Raw genomic sequence first — 16,846 nt, forward strand, 5'->3', positions numbered from 1 at the left:
CGTGTTAATTATGGTTCTGTAATCGACGAATATGCACTATATCGAATACGACGAACGGTCGATGAATACGTATCGATATTATTGAAAATTGGCAGGCTCAAATATTCGTGATTGTTAAAAATCGAAGATAAAATCAAGAGTGTCGCAAATCGGGATTGTTAAAAGTTACAAATATATCGGTAGTGCCGTAAATCGAGGAATTCAAGTGTCCGAAAGTATCGATAAAATCGAGAGTGTCGCGAATCGGGAAATTTAAGTATCCGAAAGTATTAAAAATCGAGAGTGTCGAATATTTGGTAGTACTGAAAATCAAATTTATCGCAAATCGGGAGTGTGATTGTAATTAATCATTTCGGTCGATATGTAAATATTCGAGTGTCTTCGAAGCTGTCGTCAACTGGATATCAATTCGAATGCAGAGCTGGCGAGGATGAGCAACGAACATCGGCTGGTGAGCGAGCTTCTTTGATTAAACTTTACGTTTGTTTTTAATAAATGTTATAAAATTATTAATTTTTTTATTGGCATATTGATTTTTTATTGGTTTATTTTATTTTATTTTATTTTATTTTTATTTTTTTAATAGATATTTGTACGCAATATGAACACGATTCTAAAAATCAATTTCATAATTTCCGAAAACAAATTATTAAATTATAAACTATTAACTAGAATATAAATTATTATGCTATAGCTTTTCTACGCGTTATTCATGTTTATTCATATGGCTGCGAATTTCTGTACACTTTGCATTCTTTGCATAAATTTGGCCATTATTATATTTGCATTTTATATTAATGCGTATGGTTGATGCGTTCTGACAGATACTTCGTCGTTCTAATTGGAGTTGCATTCATTAAACAATAAATTAATTTTCTAGCTCTCTTTCGAGGAAGTATCCGTGTTACATTTTTCATAAAATCGAGTACAAAGATATCTTTTCTATGAAACTTATATACTTATAATTGACAATTAGAAATATGAACTTCTAATCTAACTGCCGTTTGAGATTATCTTAAACGTATGCAAAGTGCATTAAATTGCATCAACTTCCGTTAAATGACTTTGAAATCGTTAATTCAATTGGACGAGAGGTAGCGATATTTATGAAAGCGATCATGGCTCGCTTTTCGGCGCGTTAAAAAAAAAATTTCATCGTCGAAAGTCCAATTTGAGAATCGCCTCCACGAGTGGAACGGCAAAAAATGATCCGCGCGGATTCTGAAAGTTCAATTTTCCGGGACGACGAGAGAGCTTGTAACGGCAAATATACGTCGACCTTTTTGTTTCGATCCTGTGGGACTTCGATTCTCGCGGCGTTGAATATTCATGAGATTTTATTAACTACGTTTCAAACATCGCTTTCGCCGGGAACACCCCTTTATCTTCTTAGATCTCTCCTTCCGTTTGCTAACTCTTCATCGTTTGGGGCGTAACATGGTGCGGCGCGAAGAGTTCTCTTTTGCGAAATTAAATTTTATCCGATCGTATTGTTCCCGCTTAAATTACGTGACGTTTCCTTGCCTCGTCAGACATTATTAAGCATTACGAGTGAGAGATATCGCGGTCTTTTCGCTGTGTTGATTCGCGTTGACAAATTTCTATGTGATTACGACGCACTATTTGCGACATAACTTGTGAGCGTTGCAGTAAAAAAAAAAAAAAAAAAAAGAGAGAGAGAGAGCGAAATCCAATTCATAGTGCTTCCACAATGACATTTTATCACTTGACGACGAAGTGTCTGTAGCGATCGTTAGAACGTGGACGTCGAACGCAAAATGATTTATAATTATTTTATTTCAATTAGTATTAATTCTTTTGGCTGTATTATCATTATATCGATACTATCATGGCGATATTAAATATTTTAAACTTATCAAGAGAAATATCGAACGAATAAATATAAAAGACAAATGTAGAAGCCAAAATTGTCCGATGCTAAGAAAATTAAATAATATATAAATATCTCTCTTTACAAAACACTGTAAAAATATTATTTTTAATTCTTTAATATATTTTCCGTCTTGAATATATTTGAGTAAGTATAGTAATTTTCTATAAAAGAGAATCGGCCAAATGAATTAATAATAATACAATTGTGAGATGATAGCACGATAATGAATAATGTAATTTTGGCGCAACAACATTGAGGGCATATTTTGAACGCGAAATAACTTTCCGTTTCGAAAATCCGTTTTCCGAAGGGAAGCTTGTAACATTTCGTTAGTAGTATCTCATTCGATATCCTTCTCTCCCAGATCGGACCGGGCTGCGGCGTTCGCGAGGAAATTTTTCCCACAGCGCGAGGAAAACTTTCGCCGAGTTATTCACGCGCGCATATTAGTGCACATTCATCCTTCGAAATAGCGCTAACCTCCGACCTGAGAACAATTTATTGGAGGGCAAAGCTCACGGCGCTACTATTCTACGCGAAAGCCTGTGGGTTACTTATTTGCACGTTTCCGCAGTTTACATAGCTTCAGAGAGCCCCTTGGCCGACCTCCTCCTCTCCGATCTCTCATTCATTCGTACGAGCGAAGCTCTACGAGCGAATGAATTGGCAATACGAATCCGACCCCGCTTGTTCTTGTTAGGTTTCGATGCATCGGCGCATCGGTAATTGCCCGTCTATTTTGTTGCGCCAAGATGGTACAATGTTATTGATGTGGCGAATCGTTCGCAAGCCCTCGCAGAGATAATTATACTCATCACCATACATCACTTTCGTATAAATTATGTTTGGGAATAATCGATAGATAAATTGCGGCAGGGCAACGCGCGTCCGAATATGCGCCGAGCAAAAGCGTGCTTTCTCATCGTCAGCGATTTAAAAATATTGTGTTCTTCGTGTCGATTGATTTTAAAGTTATGTGTATTAACCCGGCATCTGCCGCGCAAAACGCGATGATAAAAAAAAAAAAAAAACTTCGTAGCTTCCGTGCTGATGTAAGTATTCGTGTCTTGCGATTCCCGATCCCGCGAATTGTGCATTTTATTCTGCGCACGAATAAATTATTTGTTCGAGGATACGCTGACAGTTATTGCTATCGATGCAAAAAAAAAAGAAACACGTGCTACATATGACGATTCGACGTTTTATATTTTACTCGCTCATTAATGAACGCGTGATCAACAAACTAGAATTTTACGAAGGGTTTGAGTAAAAAAAAATTATATATATATGCCTCTTTGCAAACCGTATGCCGTGCAATATAATTGATATCGCAATTAAATATCGATATCACAGGAGTAGTTGAACAAATCGATAAATGATTTCGTTGCCCTGCCAATCAACGAACGAGCATTATGACTTCCTCGTTAACGATAAAGGATGAAATGATATCTCGCTAATGAAAAAATAAATTTAACCTTTCGTACATTCAAACCTTTTTTTTGTTGATTGATTTATTTGAAAGTTTTGCATTCGTGACATTCGTCTAATTCCCGATTGTACGTTTAAAATTTCATCTTTTAAATTTTAAAGAAGATTACAGTTTTTGGAAAGCTGTTATAAATTCATATTCAATTTTCTCAAATTGATGATAATGTTAAAGAAATGTCACACATATATATATATATACGTGAATTTAAACATATAAAAAATATAATGTGATAATATATAGGATATATAGTTATTTAATTAGATTTATTATCTCTACAGTAACTCTTTAATTATTTTTTAAATATAATATTATATAATTAGAAAATTTTAGATTTTACATCTTGCATTTATTCTCATATGATTATTAGCATAAAAATTAATTTAATACGACAATATGGCAAAACGTGTTTTTGGTTAGATAGCGTGTTGTAGCAAAAGGGTTTTAATCGATTTCACGTTCACGAGAAGGACGTAATCCGGACCAGGTACACGGGCGACGATCGTCTTAGCACGTGCTTCCGGTCGGGAACAGATCGGGGGATCTCAGCATCCTCTGAAACGCTCGGCGTCGTAGGGATTTTAGGAGATCGTTTACACGAACCGATGCGATTAATTTTATAAATAATTTATAGACGCCCAATGTGTATGCGTGTGTACGCGGCGTCTCCCATTATATATATACGGGGGGCATTAATAAACCGCTGCTCTTCCGGACATATTATTAATGTCGAACTTTTTAATACAACGTGTAAATAAATAATTATGTAAACGTGTCATTAACTGAGTGTAGACTTTCCAATATTTACGTGTAGAATCGGCTAAATACAATTACCATATTCAATTAGATTAGATGATAAAAATCGTATACTTGTTTATGATAATTTGCGTAATCTATTATTCATAAGTTGCATAATTATATCCTCGTGCATTATCAATTAGATTAAGAAAATCAATATAGCGATATAGAGAAAACAATAGAATAGTTGAAGGAGAGATAAATAATAGAAGAACAAATAAATATAATTTAAGAATCACTATCGGTGTTTAAAAAAATATTTCATTATAAGGAGAGAGAGAGAGAGAGAGAGAGAGAGAGAGAGAGAGAGAGAATTTATTAACAATACCGATATATTGGGATAATAATGACATATGGATTTTTCGTTAGATTATTTGAAAATAATGCCATGAGATTATATTTTCTCTTTAGAACTTCTTTCAACTCATTCAATGAAGTCTTTTAAAATTTGCTTTATGCTTTTTTTTCGCGACTCATAATATATTCCGACCGTATATTATTCTTTGCTCTCTGGATAAACCGTCGCACTGGGATCTATCATTTTTGCATATCAGGAGAAACCACGTGACATCAAAATGATACACAACTCTCTCTCTCTCTCTCTCTCTCTCTCTCTAGTTCTTCTTTTAAAATGAGCATAGTATTAATACATACGCGTTTTGTTGCGAAAGATATTATAAATTACTCGAAATAAATAAATACTCGCTATTGTATTTTTAAATCAAATTTTTGTTTCGAAAAGAATCCCTCAAGGATACTAATTCCTGATTCTTTTCTCTGAATAAGTAAGCCCATTACTAAAAACAATTAATCAGGAATGCAATGAGAGAAATTGATCGAAATTCGAATACAATTATTATAATTAGATCTCCTAATGTTGGACAGAAAAGGTATCAGTTACGTTAGTCTTATGCATTTTTCTCTACGTCTACTCGTCGTAACTTTCGTCTTTTTATTTTAGACGAGGCGCTTCTCGCCACTGTCGAGATAAAAGTAATGACATTACCATTTGTCTGCATCACTTTACCGCTCTCTCCTTGTCTGTCGCGTAAGCTATTCTTGTAATCGATAGTGCAAGGACATTCGTCTGTCCGTCCGTCCGTCCAGGCTGTTCATCCAGGTCATCCATTCATCCATCTATCCATCTATCCATTCCACCTATCCGCCACTCGTCTATCCGCGAACTTAGCGCAACGCTCAACGCGATGCAAGAAACGGCCATTATCGCTCTCTACTTTTCGTATTCTCGCATTGTCCTCTATATACTTTTTTCGATACTTTCAATTTATAGAAACGAGATTACGCCACTTGTCCTATACGAAAAAGTCCTTTAGCTTCTCTCTTTTTGCCGAGAGAAGAGAGTTTTATTATAAACTCTCGCACGTACCTTTTGCGCGATCGGTTTAATGAACACGACGGATTTAACGAAGCGCATCCCTTTCATCGATGCCGTTCGTTAATAATCTTCGAGATGTTCCACGAACGCAGCGGCACGTTTGATGGAAGAAAGTCTCGCGAATCATAATTCGATACGAGAGAGAGAGAGAGAGAGAGAGAGAGATCGATTAAAAGAAACTGCCCTTAAAAATTATGCGGCATCAACAGTAGATACAATACAAACGCATTTTCGAAAATGGCGAGATCATGTGTATAAAAGTTATTTGTGTACATTCTGTCATATGTCGTGGACGAGAAAAATATCGTATAATTTAGAACGTGATTCTCTGTTGAGAATTTCAATAATATCATTATTTATCTTCTATTCTCGTAGCAATATCGCGTAATTCTATAAAAACTTAATGCCCCGAAGTATTCTTTGACCCCGAGAGTTCTCGAGCAAAGTAGATTTGTATTTAAATCAATGACGCGTTAATTGTATGTGTTTCTATGCTAATTAGTTCATTGAAAAAAAGAGGTTCGTATTATAGAGAGAGAGAGAGAGAGAGAGAGAGAAAACGGGTAGCGCAGGGAGTCGCTAATAGGGAACGTTGACCGACCAAAAAGATTCGGGACGATTGGAAATCACCGCGGGACGTAGAGAGAACGTCGAGCGAGAGATACGGGCAGATTTAAAGGTCTGTTTTCATTGCTATTCCGAATCGCGTGCGGGTTTCCGCACGGTTTCCGCGCGGGTTTCCGCTGTTCTATATGGAGGCAGGTATCACTCTGATTGGTAAATCTACGGCTGCCCAATGATGCGTTTATTTGTCGGAGAATTAGAACAGCGTGCGCGAGACAGAGCGAAGAGGATGTGTGAGGGAGTCGCATCGATGTGAGAGGGTTACGGGAGTAGAAGGGAATACAACACCAGAATGACGGGATCGGGTGAATGAAAACGGGGGAGAAAGGGGAAGGGCAAAGAGGGATTGAAAAGGATCGGTCCAATTCTCTCTCTCTCTCTCTCTCTCTCTCTCTCTCTCTCTCTCTCTTGAAAGTCGCGTCGTACAGCGTTCCACCGCAATCAGTAAACCTGTAAAACATTGGATTAGATGGCCTAACCTAACCTCACTCCGATTCCCGCGGACAAGGCGGGGTTCCAATTTCCAGCTACGGCTCGCGCTACGTTGTGCGCGGTTATATACGCCGCGCACCGTTCTCCAAGCCCGGCGTCGCGATACGTTATCCAATAGCGCTCGAATTATTCTCGTTTTATTCGCCGGGTACGGCAGCATGCGCGACCACGGCACGGCACGGCGCGCATCCCGCGCTTCCCGTATCGTAACCGGTTAGCCAGCCCGCTGCTACGTTCCACGAAAGAACGATTTATTCCTCTACGTTTCTTCTCCCCCTTTGCCACGTTATCTTTCTCTCTCTCTCTCTCTCTCTCTCTCTCTCTCTCTCTCTCTCTTCCTCTTTGTATCTCTAGTTAACAAATTCTTCGCCTTTGTCGCGCGATAAGTTTGATTTATTATTATCGTTATTGCGCTTGTTATTCCACTCGGATGTAAAGTCTTGCCCGCGTAATTTCTTCCGATCTCCGCGCGAGGATACGTGGGCCGTGCGCGGCGTGTCGAGGGACCCCTGGACGCGTCATTATCAATTTATCATTGTCGTTTCCGTTTAATTTCATCGGTAGATAATCAGTCGTGGAATACCAACGACTGGCAGCGGTGAGTCGTGTCGTCGCACTCTGGCTTCGCGCCGGTTATATCGAGGTGGTAAACTCTTTCTCTCTTTTCACGATTTCAACTGCCCGGCAAGCGACGTCGTTTAGAGCAGTCTTTTCAACCCGGGGATGTTTGCTCGCTTGTTACCGGTCAGTGGCCAAGTCCTCCGTTGCTTGCCGAATCCTCGAAAGAGGTCTAGTAGCCACTCGACGATGTTTTCATCCGAAATTGTCATGTGGCACACAGATTTCTCCCCCCGAGGAACATAAAAAAAAAAAAGAGGGGAGAAAAGAGTATCAGGGAGAGAGAAAAGGCGCGCGTAAAGAGGGATGGTCGGTGGCGGTCGGGCTTGAGAGAAAGACGGAGAGCGTGCCGATACGTACCGTGAGGAGTGGTGGAACGAACGGAGGAAGGGAACGGTGCGCGCTCGCGCACCCGATCGTACACCCCCCGACTAACCCTGTGCGCGCGCGCGCGCGCGCCGAGTCCGCCGCTGGAGAATCGTGGCCGGAATGATGTCGGGTGCCGGTATGGGTCTTCTGCCGCGCGTATACATACGGGCACATGTACGCGGGACACACAGGCGCGTTCGCCGAACGTGTATACGCTCCTCCGGTCGGCCCGAGCTATAGAGTAGTGGGGGACCGGGATGGTTGGAGGGTTGCTGAAGTTTCTCTAACGCTCGATGGCGTACCAGTGCGAATCGTGATTCTGCGGGACGCGCAGCGTCGCGGCGCCCTCCGTATCTCGTATTTACCGTTTACCGATCGCGGGTCCGTCGAGCAGCAGCTCGACCCAACGGCGAATCCAGTGTGACGAGGATCGCGAGGATGGGCTATCGAGATATCACGGGGAATAGACATGGGGATGGGGGAGAATAATTTTTGGAGAAAAATATCCCGGAAATACATGACGCCATGATAAGACTATCCTTATCACCGTGACGATCGAAACGTCCGAGTGTCATCTCTCCTTACGTGAAATGTTTACATTGATTGTTATTTGGAACAGAGTAACGATATATATGTAGCTCGTCGCGACGGATCACACGCTTGCATTTTTCATTTTCCGATGCTTTTACCGTTTCACACTTCGGCGTATCCCTCACCGCTGGCTGAAAATAAAGGTACGATCGAAGAAGAGAATTTTATGTCGAAAATACGTTCATTGATGGTCGAATCGAACCGGGTCAATCTCTTCTCTTGATCTTGATCGATGTAGGTCGAGGGCGAACTCGCTTAAATAGTTCCATTACATAATCGACGTTTGTGTATTTCAGTAGTTTTCCATGTATTCCCGCTCCCTCTTTCATTAAGGAGCCCACGGAGCGTAATTACTTGAATCCCATTCAAAGTAAAAGCGCGGAGTGTCGTTTAAAATTTAGTCGGATTACCCTTCTTGTCGAAAAGGGGAATTGTCGAGTTTCTCTACATATTATATTTTAAAATGTTTCAAGCTTTCGCCGACAGTTAAATTTTCGTATCGATTTACGCAAAAATCACGATACGCACGCGGTCAATTAATACATTTTACCGGCGACCGGAAACACATCCCTGAAGATGAAAAAAAATTCAGCGGACGTAATTGATTTTTTTTTTTTCGCTGCCTCTCTGTACCGACGCCGTTAATTATTAACTGTTCTCCCCGCGAGCCGTATTTATTAATCATCCAGCGATACTTGCTGCTGTATTCGACATCAATAATATACGTGATATTGTTTATACGGCATAATCGTTAATCGCGGCTGAACACGATGCAATAATTTTACACGCGCGCACGTTCTACACGTTCGGTGAAATGGTAAAAGTAAATAAATATAATTTGGACGAAATTCGTGCGACAATTTCACGACGAATCTCTCCTTGAATCGAGAATCGTGCAGCTAACAGGGAGAGTGTCAGTTTCGTCGGACTAGCTCGCGAGCAGAATTCGATTATAGTTACATTCTGAAAACAAGTATAAAGAAGTCGAAGAACACTTTGCATTTTACATAAGTTTTTGACTGCTATGCCGAGATATACATCCGAGTCTTTTCCTCCTCATTCGTAATTACACCGTACAATTGCGCTCGAATATAGAAAGCATATCTCTTCCATCAATTTCAACTTTTCATATTAGGGAATTAAGTAATTTGCGCGAAAGATTCTCCCTATCTCTCTACTTTCATCATATATTAAAATTCGCAAAGTTCTCTCTCTCTAACTACTCGAAGCGGCGAAGGAATCCGTAACATTCTCGTTTTCGACATGGTCGGTGTGCGTTCGTTCCTCGAGATCCACTCGTGAAAATATACCTGTTCTCGCGGCGCCGATAGCTCTTCCGACCAGCAGCAGGTTTCCGCGATTTTCGCAATCGTTGGATCGGATTCACCAACTCGATTCAGCGCTGTGGCCGTGTTTTATCTGTATTTTTCGCCGCGTTCGACGATCGGCGAGATCGTAAAACAGCTGGACTCGTTGTCAGTGGTATTTCCAATTGGCCGGTCGCGATCTCCGGAAGAAAACCGGTTCGACGACCAGCCCTGGATATGTGTATCGCAGCCTCCCGCCTTGCAAGCCCCCCGTTCGTCTTCACTCTCCTTCCGTCTCCTTTCCCTTTACATCTTCTTACTCCTCTCGCCGTCCTGTACTCACCTCCTTATCTGCGCTCGAACTCGCGAGCGTTCCACTTCCCGGGACACCGACTACTAGTTTCAACATTATTTTTACAGTGCCCGTCGTGATTTCATACGTGTGTTTAATATGCCGCTATCGTGAAATGTCAAGATTCGGTCGCGATCTCGAGTTTAGTTGAATGTGACACCATCCGTTTTCGCAAAAGACGAGGAAGGGAAGACGGAGAGGCTGATCTATTGGCGCGATCGGTGGTCAGCGATCTCTCTTCGCGATGCGATTACGATGATGGACGTACCCAGGTACGCGAACGATCGATGCGTGAACGTTTCGCCGGAACTATAGATCGACACACAAAGAAGCGAGAAACCTGCAGCTCACACAGAAAGAGAGAGAGAGAGAGAGAGAGAGAGAGGTTCCGGCGGAGTTTTTAAAATGGCTAGACAGTGGACCGCTCTATGGCGATGGAATATCGAGATTCGGCAGTCAAGTAGAAGAAAGTCGATGTCGGATCAAAAGCCTTCGCGTTGATCCCGCAGCAGATTTTCTCGAGAGATCCGTCACGCAACGGCGAATTCGGATCGCCGACTTCTTAGTCTCGAACAAAGCGAAAGAATGAGACTCTAAGACGGAAAGGTATTATCCGCGAGATTCGGTGGATTCTGCGAATCGAGCGGGGACCGAATAGAACGGAACGTCATCTTGAAGAGAATGTCGTGAATCTCGCGAAGGGACGTGTTTGGTTTTTAAGTTGGATTGAACTCGGGGGGGGATTTTGGGGCAGCTCGTCCGGTAAATTGGCAGCGTGTTGGTTCGTGAAGATTCTCGCGATGCATTGCGATGGACCGCGCAAGATTCTAGCTATGAGCGATGCTTTTGAACGTAACGTTGGTCGAAAGTTCGGCCGTTAGTTCCGCTCCGTTGGAATTCGCCTCGCCGAGGGCTGATTCTTTCGCGCGATTACGCGAGGCGGAACGACGTGCTTGAGGATTCCGAAAGAGCACGAAACGGCTCGCTCGCGCGTCTCGCTCTCTTGCGATTCATTTATAATAATCGAAGCGATCATGCGTCGCACGAATGGTCGCGGCAACGACATCAATGGCGCACGTCCGATCGCCAATCGTTACGTTAGATTACGGATTCCGCGCAATATCGCGGCTATCGTCCCTACATGTACCAGTGTGTAGTAACCCGACGATCAGGGGTTCTCTCGTGAATCGATCGAAAAAATCGCGCTATCGTGACACCGAGGAGTCGTCTCGGAGAAACGAAGAAAAGAAATATCCCGAAGATATCGAGAAGAGAACGATCTATATAAAAATCCAAGAATTCGCTTTTACGGACAATCAAAACTAATATCATCACCGCATGCGCATATTTCTGCGCATGTAATAAACGCGCAACGTATACAAATCCAGTGAATGTGAAAAGTGTCGGTTTTGTCGTATCACGCTTGTTCGTAACTCCTCCCTCGTCGGGTTTTGTTATAACGCAAGTCTGCTCATTCTCATTCCTCTCTTTCAAACAGTGTACAGATATACATATATATACATATACACGCGCGCGTTTACGAGTGGCGGAAATCGCGTGCCCGCGTGCATCTCGTGCCTCGACGCTTGTCGTTATACGTCTGATCGCAAGTGTAACGAAACTCGCTCTATACACGCGGTATCGCCGCCCTGTCACGGTACAGTAAAGTTCGCGTCGTACCGTGTATGGACCGGCCTGCCGTTCAAACATACTGGATTCCATCCTCGAGTAGCGGAAAGAGAAAGAGAGATCGAAAGAGAGAGAGAGAGAGAGAGAGAGAGAGAGAGAGAGAGAAGGGAAGAGATAGAGGAAGATCTCTCGGCGGAGGAAGATATGCGCGGCGTGGGATATCCGTTTCGGATCGGTCTCGACTATCGGAAGTCGGTACGGATTCGTCGGTACGGTGGCACTCGCATTTAGGCAACCTGAAACGATACGAGGGCTGGAAGGATTGGTAGGAGGGAGAGGTAGAGAGTGCGGATCGAGGGTGCGTGGAGCGGTTCTAATCAACGTCGATCGAGTTAGATTAGGGTCGGAGTGAGTTCGGAAAGGGGCACCGATAAAACCTACGGGCATCATGGATGCGTGGAAGCGAGGTCGGATAATCTATGCTTATCTCATATGGGTCGTCTTCAAGGCTACCACGGCGGGGGGACTTTACGGTGAGTACATCCGGCTCTCAAATATTTTCAAGATTTTGGCGTACACGTTTTGTTGTCGAATCCCGCGCGAAAAATAGTTACATCTTACACACACACACACATTCTTTGTTTGAAAATAGGGATATAAAAATATATAAGAGAGATCGGAAGAAAAATAAAAGTATCGAGATGGGAAATAACTCGTTTCTGGAATGTAAAGAAAATAGCGACTTCGCGCAAGAAGTTGTTGAGAGAGGCCATAGAGACTTCCGGTAAACAGTGTCCCGACTATTCAACACCGCTCACGAGACATGACATCGAAATTACTTTAACCTTTCGATCGCCGCTCGTAAATATAGGAGAAACGCTGCCATTGACTCGGCTCGCTGTACAGGCTATAAATGTTATATTGATCGTTGCATAGCGAAGGGGACTGCATCAACACTGTGCATATTTGAAATTGTGTATGCGAATAATAATACGTAGCGTTGAAGTTGCAAACAAATGAAAATAAAAAAAAAAAATAGATGACCGACCGACAAAGTAATGTTAGTATAAATTTGAAAGCCTCGTTACAAAAGTTCGATTGTGCGAGGCTTCGGATTGACCGGCGCAAACTCGTAACAGGGAAAATTGCGAAAACGTTAATTAACCTTCACGATGGACTTTTTTCGCGCTAACGCAAATATGCAGAAATATTAGAACGAATCTCTCTGAATTCTTAACATATTTTTAATGATAATTTGCGAGCACATATCGCAAGTTGGGCGATAAATAAGAAGAATATTACGCGATGCGTTTAATCTCTGGCGAGAATCGTCCCGCTCTCTTTTGCATTTAATTCGACTTGTTGAAATAACCAACTATGACATCGCTATATCATTCTTCCATCAATCTGATGGGGATAATATTCATAAAATTTATGTCACGTTATCGCGCGTATATCTAGATAATACTGTTATATTTAATCATTAATCTGTCCCATCAATCTGCCATATATGCCGATATTATTCATCAACTTTACGCCATTATTTTATTTATATAATGCTAAGCTCCGCTAATAAGTTAATACAATATATTACCTTTTTTCAAAATAATCTTTTTCTCATACATTTGTATTAAATTCTTTTCTTTCCACAAATTCTATATTAAATCTTTTTTCTTTATAGAAATATTATGAACGCGTAATTTTTTTAAGGTATACTCAGAGAAAAGATTGCATATTATCTCTGGAATTAAATCCGCATTGAGTAGAAAAATAAAGCAGAGATAATAGACATACACATATATTTAGTTTTTATTAACACATATTTATTTAGCATGAAACTATCATAATTATTATATATAACTTTCGACATATTGATTGTTTTTAAGATATTCAGAAATTTTAATATTGATTGAGGAAAAGACGCGGTGAGAAGGAGAGAAAGAGAGAGAGAGAGATATTTTAATTTGCGCATCGTTAATGAGAGACATGGCTTTAGTGTGCGCCGAATTCGCGAAAGAGTAGATTGGTCTTTGTGACAGAAGAGTAGTATTTTAAATCAGTGGAAACGGTCGTTCGAAGAATTTTACAACGCCCTATTTTGTTCCCTCCCTTTCTGCTTTCTCCGGATAGTGGAACACGTAAAGAAGAGCCGGAATAAAAGTGGATGTTACTTGTACGAGGCGACGCGCTCTCCGAGCTGCGGTCTCGAGCTTCCGCGTCCGAGATTCGAGTTCACATTTTTCAATTTGTATCCCCTCGCCGTACGTGGTACTTGGCCATCGAGGTGCTGTTCTTAGGTCGGACTTACCACGGTAAGAGTGGTGTATCCGTGATATACAGAGATGCTGTAACAGCGAGACGAGTGGTATTAACTAGCGGCGTGCGTGATCGCCGGACGTTGCTGATGGATCGGTTCGTGTACAACGTGTCATCGTGTTCGACAGAGTAGAAGGTGCACGACCGACGACATATCGGATTGATGATGATGATGATGATGATTTTCGCTCGATGATTTTACACGACGTGGCGAGACGAGATGCGCTCGCGATTGCGACGCGATTAACATTTTTCACCGGCGCGTTTACACCACGGCAACATATGCGAGTATTAAATGTTGTATTATCATCGCGTAGATTAATTATGAATCAACGTGTAATTTAAATAAGCCGTTAATTAATACGTGTCAAATCGTCGGGATGCCCGCGGAAACCGCGCCCGGGCTTGATACGTTATGCTAGCCACCGTCATCGAGACCTAACATCCTTCCGACTTCGGTATAAATCTCCCGTCGTCGCTCGTCGCGTTAATGTTTCTATGGAATACCGTCTGCCTTAATGAACACTTACAAGGGCGGAATATCGTGCACATCGTAACATCGTAACGAATTTAACGCTCGCGCAATTGCGGCGAAAACGGGATAAATGAAGCGTGCGAGCGCGGAAGAAAGGTCGTGGCTTGGTAGAGATAGTAGTACCGCGTCCTGCGAATTAGATCTAAGAGGTATGCGGCGTACCCTCGCATGCTATACATAAGTAGTAACACACGTGCGCATGTGTATGTGTGTGCGAGGATTCTGCACGCGGAGAATCGCGAGCACGTTACATGCTCCTATATAAATGCTGCGTATCCGTACATCCGATTTTCGTGTAAATTGGAATTGCAATTAACGGTTACATTTGCTACGGTCCAGCATGTTATAGCCCCTGTCGGTGTGCGAGAGTTCACCTTCCGTATCTCTATACTCTGTCTCTCTTTCTTTCTTTCTTTCTTTCTCTCCTTCTTGAGCAGCAATGCCGTTCTCCTTCTTATGTCGGTCGATTACGTATTCTCGTTCCCACACAAGAATTTATCATCGCGTAACCGCTTGTCCCGATGGCTGGTTAAGAGCACAGCGGCACGGAAACCGAAGTCGATCACGATTGGGCTCGAGATTTACGCTCCCTCATCGGCCATAGAAATCAACGGGTATCGAGTTTCCGTCTGGAGGATCCTCGGTCCGAGAACTCGGTCGTTGTAAATGTTTCAAAGCGGTTAATGGAATTCGTCAGTGACGGAAATTAGGTGAACCCGAATATGTACCCGTCGCGGCGGAATAAATTTATTTTGTCATGAATTGGGCTTTTGGGTCGTTGGAACAAACTCTGGACGATGGTACGAGTATGTACCAGTATGAAAATCCGAAACTAATTTCGCAATTAGCCGCAATCCCGCACGGTGAATAAATGTTGTATTTCGGTAACGAGAGAGTTTGCGCGACCGTAGAGAGAGAGAGAGAGAGAGAGAGAGAGAGTGACAAAATGATAAATATTGTCGCATTAAATTTTCGGCTATTTCGTTAGATGTGTTGTAATTCGGCCGCGTGTACATTGATTGCGTGTATCGTAGTCCCCGCAATTTTCACCGCGAGTCTATACTGCGTGTCTTTAATCCGTCTAAAGCGCAGACATGGCGTGCGTTAGAATAATTTGTCCCGTTATCGTTGTTTTCACTCGCGGCCGGCGGCGTTGCACCTGACGACTTCATTCAAAATGCAAAAGACGTTTTGTATATTTCGCCAGTTAACGCCTAAATAAGCCGGCCGAGCTCGCGCCTTGCGCGAAGGATTTAATTTACGCGCGCGCACACACATTCTACAACCACACTTCGATTTCTCGCCATCTATCGCGGGCTTTGTCTGAGAGAAATTGTCTTCATCATCGACGTTATCAAATTATCGTCCTACTAAATATATATATATATTGCGCCAATAATCTGCTTGGGAATGGAGCATTCGATTATAACGACGCTTTGTCGCGCTGCGGAAATTATCTAAACATTTGGAATACTGGAATTGACACTATTAGTCAGAATTATATTAATAATTATAAATGAACACTTGGAATTAACAAGGTTAGGGTCACATAAAATAAAGAATGAAACTGATCCTTAGATTTTTGGTCCGATTTTATACACGTAATTTCCTAACTATAGTCCATTATAGACTTTACGATATTTTTATCTAATTAAATAAATCATATATAATAGTATTCTCATGCAAATCTTCTGATTATAATCATTGATCAAATGCAAAATATATTATAAAAGAATTAAATTATTTGAATTCAACAGAAAGAATATTTAATATACTAAAAGTATACTGTTGGTGAAGTTAATGATTAAAAATATATAAAGCTATGTATAAAAATATTATTTGAAAATTGTCTATTTTATAATTAATTTTATTTCTATTTCAAGCCTTTAAATATTCTTTATGATTTGCGATTAAATTGCATATGAATATATAAGTTTTTCCGAATATTATCCTTTATAGAGCCGAATATCGATATTTTTTTTTTTTTTTTTTTCTTCAAAATATAACACCTTCGATCGCAACGAGCACAGTTTTAAGGAAATGCAATTAATCCTCAGGTGCACGCAGGTGTCGTATACTCGGGTTAGAATCGTGACGACTGGCTGACACTTTATCGCGATCGTGGAAAATCGATGTTGACGAAAGTTTTGAGATTCTTGAACTCGCGAGGAAGGGGAGCTTCTCGTAACGCGGGTATATCGATCGCCGTCGTCATGGCCTCGCAGTTTCGGTCGAAGCAAAGTACGTGCGAGAGAGGGCTGCGGTAGGTTAGGTCTTTGGCCTGGATACCGATGCGTCTTTGGAGTTAGGCCGGCCATCGGCGTCGTCGAAATTGAATTTCTCGAGGACGATTAGGCGCCCCGCCATCCTTGCCGCACACGAGAGAAATAGGCAGGACGGGCGAATGTCGTGGCTCCGTGAGGGAAGAGCCGGCGGTCC

At 41.8% G+C, this 16,846-nt stretch overlaps 1 protein-coding gene across 5 annotated transcripts in view; it reads left to right on the forward strand.

Annotated features, from left to right (window-relative positions):
- The first annotated feature begins 79 nt into the window (after positions 1-79).
- LOC138937418 (tyrosine-protein phosphatase 99A) overlaps positions 80-16,846 on the forward strand; it is a 255,436-nt gene continuing 238,669 nt past the window's right edge. For 2 of the 5 annotated variants that reach the window (XM_070303700.1, XM_070303701.1), the window contains exon 1: positions 10,824-12,089. In XM_070303700.1, the coding sequence (XP_070159801.1) occupies positions 12,005-12,089 (85 nt within the window). In that variant the 5' untranslated portion in view covers positions 10,824-12,004. Of the gene's footprint in view, positions 452-10,822; positions 12,090-16,846 lie in introns of those variants that run through there. The other 3 variants (XM_070303704.1, XM_070303703.1, XM_070303706.1) reach the window with 3 other exon arrangements.

The sequence above is a fragment of the Polyergus mexicanus genome, unplaced genomic scaffold (genome assembly GCF_030449975.1).
Source record: "Polyergus mexicanus isolate NDT 795.1 unplaced genomic scaffold, iyPolMexi1.0 SCAF_10, whole genome shotgun sequence".
Lineage (NCBI taxonomy): Eukaryota > Metazoa > Arthropoda > Insecta > Hymenoptera > Formicidae > Polyergus > Polyergus mexicanus.